Source organism: Ciconia boyciana, chromosome 5 (assembly GCF_034638445.1).
Source record: "Ciconia boyciana chromosome 5, ASM3463844v1, whole genome shotgun sequence".
Lineage (NCBI taxonomy): Eukaryota > Metazoa > Chordata > Aves > Ciconiiformes > Ciconiidae > Ciconia > Ciconia boyciana.
This window is the reverse complement of record NC_132938.1, coordinates 51,251,990-51,259,737: the sequence shown is the minus strand read 5'-3', so window position 1 is coordinate 51,259,737 and position 7,748 is coordinate 51,251,990. Positions and strand designations below refer to the sequence as shown.

General features: G+C 47.3%; 1 protein-coding gene across 1 annotated transcript; it reads right to left on the bottom strand.

Moving 5' to 3' along the window:
* Window positions 1-2,050: 2,050 nt before the first annotated feature.
* SPINK2 (serine peptidase inhibitor Kazal type 2) lies at window positions 2,051-7,426 on the bottom strand. The gene is made up of 4 exons (XM_072862844.1): window positions 7,323-7,426; window positions 6,881-6,918; window positions 6,155-6,264; window positions 2,051-2,212 (listed from the first exon to the last, which is right to left on the bottom strand). Exons 1-4 carry the CDS (start codon window positions 7,369-7,371, stop codon window positions 2,167-2,169), a joined length of 243 nt encoding a protein of 80 aa, XP_072718945.1. The 5' UTR covers window positions 7,372-7,426; the 3' UTR covers window positions 2,051-2,166.
* Between the last annotated feature and the right edge of the window lie 322 nt (window positions 7,427-7,748).

Below are 7,748 nucleotides of genomic sequence, written 5' to 3'. Positions count from 1 at the left end.
AAGAAATGTTGAAACATTACTTTAAAATGTATCAAATGCCCATCAAGATTATTTCAGACCATGATAAGGAAACTTCTGCTCCTACATAGTAATCCTTCTCCCTTAGTCTTCTATATAACACAGTCTTCTTGACTGTGTTACTCTCTACTGAATGAGAGGTATCTCGTCTTGGGTAAGACTAGAAAGAAGTAGGATCCATGACATACATCTGAACTTCTTCTTCACAAATCTTGCTATCAAAATTTACCTGTGGGAATTGCCAGAACTTTTTAATGTACAGAAAATGAAGTACAGATGTCAGGGGAAGATTTGGTAATTACATGCAGTGCTGAATTCACCGCTTTTCAAATACGCAGAAAAATAGGAATATTTAAAGTCACCTCTAAGGTTGTATCTTAAGCATTCATATGCTGGAAGCAGTGCTCTAGTGTGATTATAATGGTCAGCCTACATGCTATTTTTTATTTGGATTTGTTTCATTTAGTGGTGTTTACGAAAACAGATATTTTTTCTGAGTTTTGCAAAAAAAGTGCAATGCTATGCACACTTTCATCAAATACTGAAGGAACATTTCTACAACTAACAAGACTGGAGTTGTTAAAGTTCCCTTGAAAGCACAATTAGTTGTCAAAATAGAAATACAAAATGAAACAGCTTATCATTTCCATCAACTTGTTAATTCATAGCATACCGCACAACTGCTTTGGCATTTGGTACAATTTGAAAAAGTGAAAAATTCCAGATCTGGATGTGGAAACAACAGCTAGGAGCACACAGGAACTTTCTCAAATGGATTTGCCACCAATAGAGAAATTGATTTTCCATCCACAACTAATACCTTGTTGGAAGGCACTGGTCATCTTTCTTTTCCATCCACATATTCATGTCTCCACGTGTCCGCTTTATCCTAAGCTTCCAGCCCTCCAGTTGTGCCACACATGACATCCCTCCGTCAACGATTAGTCTTTGCACGAAGGAAATGAAAGCAGGCATGTGCTGGAAGATAAGGACAGCTTCGACCCCTTAAAGGAACTATAAGACAAAGGCATTATTGTTTTTCAAAACCAAAGTCCCTGACCTGTAAATGTTCATCAGGCATGAAGCGTGCCGTAGATCTCTGCCCGCGCTGCTGCTGCCCAGCAAAGCCTGACGAAGCCATTGTCTGGGGCCAGGGCTAGAGCAGGCACCACTTGCCTTGGATCAAAAGGTAGAAGCCATCTGTATATTATAAATGCACTGTAAGACAACCCAAATACAATTCATTTCAAGCAACGTGCAGAAAACAGAGGTGTTTAGCAGAACAGAAGGGAACAAAGGTAAGAACGGCTATGTGCCCATGTGCACGACAAGTGAGTGAAGGAAAGGACTGAACCCCAGCGCTTGCACACCCTCCCTGCAGGAAGGTCCACCAGACCCACTCCGGAGTGCACCCTTTTACACAAGTGTTGAGTTTTCCGATTTTGCTTTGGTGTTTGCCACGGGAAGTGGCTCTTGAGTGCCAGCCCAGGGCAGTGACACTGGCACTCCAGGGAGCAGAGCCCAGAGGGCCAGGGGCCCGGTGGGCAGCACGTGCCCCCTGCCCGCGCCTCCAGTGCTCCGAAACAGCTGTTACTTGCGGCAGGAGCAGAGGGTGCCCAGGTTGCTGCCCTCCGCCGGCAGGACCTGCAGGTAGGGAGCCTGAGGCAGAGGCTTGGTACATGTCAGGCCATGGCCAGTTTGGGAGCTGCCACAGGAAACCCCTCTGGTGGCTCCCCAGGGGTCGGTGGCACCTGAGGGCTCAGATCCTCCCAGAAGCGACGAGCAGCTGCTGCCAGCAGCACTGCCCGCAGCAGAGGTGCTGGGGCCTCCTTGCTCCCAGGTGCTGCTGTGGAAATGGCACTGGGTACCCGTTCATTTCCTTCTCCAAACAACTGACTTACTGGTATACAGTCAGGACGTCTCTCTCTTATCCTATGATCTGTCTTGCATGAGAAAATAAATCGGGGTTCGGTTATGTGTACTATGGCTATGTTTATAATCACTAGTTTTAATACATTAACAGTACTTTGTTTAAACAGGCAAGCTTATTTATTAAGACAGGCTACAGAGAAGGTACATTTAAGGCATTGTTTCCATTTGGATTGTCTGTGTCCCTCTCATTTTCTTGAAAAGTGGCCATCTGCCATATCAGCATCTTCCCACCTTGAAAATTTGGACATCCTTTTTATTTTCACTGCAAGCAGAAGAAAAATATTTTAGAAGAGAAGCCCTACGCTTGAATTTAACAGAGACATTTTATAAAGTGGACTCTCCCATGTTTTTCTATGTGTTCAGTTAAATGCAGCGATGCATTTAATTGCGTCACTTACGGCAAACATTACCGCAAAGTAACTGTGATACAAAGATTTATGAGTTACACATACAGAGCAAGTAACTTACCAGAGACAGCCTCACTTCAGGCTTTGTTACCTTTGTTACCTTTTTTTATTTAAAACCTGATAAAGCCATCTGCAAATCTGAGAAGTATCAAACCACATGACAAACCTTCCAATGAGGACTAAAGTGTCCATTACAAAGCACTAATGCAAGTCAAACGTCACAGTCCCTGAAGTGGGAAACACTTCTAATGCTTACAAAATTTCCCCCTTTCACACGGGAATGCAGTGGGAAGGGTGTGCATCCTGATGCATCTCTGCATCCCAGGCTTCACTAAAATATGAATGTGTGGTTCTCCCAACGTTGGAATCTTCTTTAAGGAAATTTTAGCCAAGTCTCCCTTCATTTGGGAACATTATATATATTTTTTTTAAGTCCCATACATGGTACTTTGGGGAGCTCCATTTACAAATCTCAGTTTACCAAGCAAGTGTAGATACAAAAAGAAAGTGATAGAATACAAACTGCCCTAGATCTTCAGTTCACTTCCCTGTCTTAATAGAATCAAGCTGTTTTACTCCTCATGAAATTCAAGAGGCTTATGATTACCCAAAAGCAGGGATAATCTGTACTAATAGTTGTATCAGGGATCTTTTAACCAGAAGGTAGTGGAGCAGGTTAGGAATATGAAAGGAAAAATCAAGCCCAGGGGATGTAAAACACATGTAAAGATGTAAGGAAAAGTTCTGGCTGAAGGACAGCCCTTACACTAAACCCTGCAGAGGCAGCTCAAGCTGCTGTGTCTGTTTCCAAAGAGCGTATGGTGCTGCCAGACTAGGTTTAAATTAAGATCAGCTGTTGTCACTGCTACTGGACGCTAAGTGTGGAAGAGACCTGGGATTTGCATTTGAGCACCCACATAAGAATGGATTAGATCTAAGTTTTTTTCTTTTTTTAAAAAAAAGGCAGGGAAGAAGACCAGCTTTGGCCTTACAGTTACCGGGCTGCACTGCAGAACCAGGATGGGCAGGGTTTGTGCTGCACCTTTGCTCCAGGTGTCTCATGTTACTGTGGATCAGCCACAGCAAACTCTCCTGCAGTACTCTTGACGCACATGGGGCTCTCCAGGTGCCCACACAGTCTTGCATGGCTAAAAGAGCCCATGGACAGTACTGCCTTGGCCATCAGGGAAGTACAACTCCCTTTAAAAAGTCCTTTAATGGGCTTAAACACGGGCTGAAAGTGACCTGCAAGTTGGCTGTTGAGAATCACCCAAGTTAATTTACAACTGTTTTGTAATTCACTATGGGATATGCCCCTATATCTGTTTCTAAATCACCACATTACACTGTTTATCTCAGCAACTACTGGTCACGCAGCTTGTTAAGAAGGGCAGAAAGAGCCCTTTGTTCTCCCCTCCTGAGGAGTGTGATGGACTGTACCTCAGACTCCTTGAAGTGAAATGACCACTGCTTATTTTTCAAAGCTGAAATTCTTCCAATAAGACAAAGTGTTTTATCCTTGTTGTGTTCATGCCAAGTCAAGCACTTTAGAACAAAAACTCCAGACTGAACTAGAAAGCAACTGAGTACACCAACTATTGAATTACGAAAGAAAAAAAATCAGGATAGTATCTGATCACCCTGTGCCCCTTCAGACCAAAATGCATATTTCTGAGCATGTAAGATGCCAGCAAAAAAAGATGGTTAAGATAAAAATCTATCTTGTGTGTGTAACTGGATTAAATTCCATGTTTCACACAAAACGTACATTACGTCTCGTAATAATAAGACGTAACCCCAACATGAATTACTTAGGGAATTGAGTGGAAGTAAACAGCAGGTTTGCCTAGAGAACCCTTTGTGCTATGTGCAATGCTGTATTCAGGAATCTACCGTGCACCCCTCTGGACCTGAGGGATCATGCCTAAAAAATGAAACATCCTAGAAATGTAAGGCTGGCTCTCAAAGCCCATCGTTCTGCTCTGAGAAAGGATCAAATATACTGTTTAGGTCGTGAGACACTGTCCTCTCTATATCTCCACGACATGCATTGCACTCTCTGTGTGTGATACTTAGCACTTCTCTTTGACTTTTATTGTACTGATTTCAGTCCATTTCTCCAGATCCCTGGGAATTTTGATACTGTCCTGCACAGATCATTGTATCTCATGCCATTTTGCAAATTTGTATTGTCTTGTTTCCGATATCCAATTCATTACAAAAATACTGAATTATATACTACACCTAAAGGAAATCCCACTTAATAGCTCTTTCCAGTTTGACTGTAAAATGCTGATTACTGCTTTTAAACCACAGCATTTCAAACTGCCGTGACTTCATCCTTTAACAATTTCAGCTGAATAACTATTTGTCTGCTTATGTGAATGTCAAGTGGAGCTACGTAAAATGCCTTATTAATGTCACGGAGCAACACTTTTGTTTCTTCCTACTCTGCGAGGGCAGTTATCTTGCCAAAAAACTAAATCTCATGGATTTGATCAGATTATTTCTGACAAATCTGTATCAGCTTTCCTTACTCTCTTTTTTACCTCTGGCTGTCTACAAGTCAATTGCTTAATAACTTACTCCAACATCGTTCTAGGCAGGAAAGATGGGTAGACTCCTAATATGTAACATGCCAGCACCTCTTTTCTCCCCTTTTCACAGATTGTACTGTGTGTGCCCTTTGATTCCCTGGTTGGTTTTTTTTTTCAGACTGTAGGTTTACCAATTCTCTTTGCAATTTGTCATTTGCTTGGGTAGTTTGTGAAGTACGCCGGTGAAAATGTTACCAAATTCTGCAAATCTGCATACCTTTAAACATACTTGGACACACTTTGTCACTTTCTTTAAAATGTTATTTCCTTAAGTGTCCTTTGACACTTTCCTTATTCTGGCCTGTGTTCCCTCTATCTTGGTAATTTGAATTTTGTAAATTATCTGGTCACAATTAAGCTTTCCCCCACCCCAAAGTCAGAAACATATTTCAGCTTTCCCTTTCTTGAGAACTATCTATTTGTCATTTTGTAAATGCCCATTGCTGCTGTTGTGCTACTCTCACTTCTTCCCTCTGCTGGAAACAGAAATTCTGTTATTTCAGTTATGTAAATTCCTTTCACCATCAAATTCAATTCATAAGCAGTTCCTCTCAGTTTGTACTGAGAGGATGCCCTACAGAGGTTTCCAGTCAATCATAATGGGGGGTAACAATGCTCATTAAGTACCGATTTTCTATGTTTTCAATTTGTTTTTAAAAAATGCTTAAATTATTAAAGAATAAAATACCCTCTCTCAAACATTATAACTTTTTCTTGATTTTTAAACAATCTGAATGGCAAAATAGTATTTTCTCCTAACATTTGGCATTCTTACTCTTCTCTGTGAAAGGAACTACAGGAGATTAGATCTTGAATGTAAACATTTTGTAGTAAAAGCTGCATTTTGGGTGGGATATTTCATGTTTTCTGATGGAGTGTGGAAGAGTGGCATTATATTTAATGGTAATGTGGCACTGTATGAATGTGGCAGGCAACCCCCCTCTGAGCTGCTCCTCCTTAAGAATTACAAAAGCAAATATTCAGTACTCCCAGCTAACTGAATCCAAGCTAAGCCATCTACAGGTATCATGATAAAAGCTGTCGCAAGGAATTGACAGGTGAGAAGACACTGCTAAAACTGCAGTTTAACAGAGTGTGGATGATCCAAAGCCAATAATGTATCGGTTAATCGGGATGTGAGGGTGAATATTTTGCTTGCATACAGGGAAGGGACGGTTAGGATGTCAATTAAGTGACTACCTGTTTGAAAGGCAGAGCACACACTCGTTGGAGTAGGTCTCTCCATCGGTCCCACAAACTGGATTGTAGTCCCTTGGACATCCAGGCACACCATACTTGTAGCAAGCAGGCTAGGGAAGACAGGTACATAAGAAGTCTAAGGTATACACCGTTTGAAACAGGTCTCTGATCAGCTTCCGATCTGAGAGCTTCTGAAGAATACTGGCACACTCACGCACAGAAAGGAGCGCTCAACGGGAGCCGGCACAGCGTTACGAAGTGCCACATTATCTTTCATGCTCTCATGGGAATTGATCGCTTGAGGCTTGGCTTCTACTGCCTGGCACGGCTTGAGCTGTGGTGTCAGGACATATGCGTGCTACAAAATGCAGCTCCGTCAGACGTCTTACGTCAGCGGGACACATGGACGGCAAGTCCCCGAGAAGGACAACCACAGATCAAGCTGGTCAGCGGCGGGAATCACCAGGGCGTGCGGGCTGCAGCCCTTAGCAGGCGGGTGCCAGGCTCCCGGGGTCCCTCAGCAGTGGCGGGAGGCTGCCTGGGGCATCTCCTGGGGCATCTCCTGGGGCACCTCCTGGGGCTCCGGAGCCAGGCCCGGGCGCTCCCGCCCGGCGTCAGGCCCGGGGCTCTGGGGCAGGGGCCGCCCTGCGCCGGGAGGCCTGGCTGGGGACACGGAGGGCAGGAGGGATGGTCCTTCCCGGGGACGACGGGGCAGGCCGCACTCACCGGGACGCTGGCGGCGGCTCCGGGACGCGAGAGGAGCCCTGTGGAGAGCAACCGGCGTTAACGGCCTCTGATCCCGCCTGGATTCGCCCCGTCCCGGCAACGGCCCGGATTCCGCCCCCGACCTCCCCCGGGACCAGCCGGTGTCCGGCACCGGTCCCGTCCCCGACCAGCGGTGTCCGGTCCCGGCACCCCCCGGCCAGCCGGTGTCCGGCACCGTCCTGTGCTGGTTCTCCCCCCTGCCCTCGGATGGTTGATGCCCGCTACCGGCTTAGATTCCGCGGCCGCCCCCCCAAGCCGGCCGATGCCCGGTACCGCTTCAGGTCTCCCCTTCCCTGAGCCGGGACCGGCCGGGGCACGGTACCGGCCCGGTTCCCGCTTCCCCGGGACCGGGTTGCTCCCCCCACCCCCGACCGCCACTGCCCCGGCGCCCTGCGCCCGGTACCGGCGAGGAGGGCGGGCAGCAACACCAGCAGCGAGAGCGGCACGGCCATGGCCGGAGCGGAGCGAGGGCGGCAGGCGGGGGCGGGGGGCGCCGGGGAGAAACGGCGGCGGCGGAGCGCGGGAGGCGGCGCGGGCGGGCGCGGGCCGGAGCGGGGGCGGGGGGGGCACTTGGATGCCACGAGGCGGGGGGCCTGGGCCTTGAGGGGCCGTGGGGCACCCACAGGCGGGGGAAGGCCCGGGACGTACCGGAGAGGCAGGGAGTAAGGATGCACCGCGGGGAGCGGTGGCACGCCTGGGCTGGAGGTGCCGGGAGAGGAGGGCGGGATGTGCTATCGTCTCACCCGGGGGCTTGGGGAGGGGGCAGGCACCTCCAGAGGCACCTCCGGGGCTGGAGGAGGGATAGGGACCCTTCCTCGGGGTGCTGGGG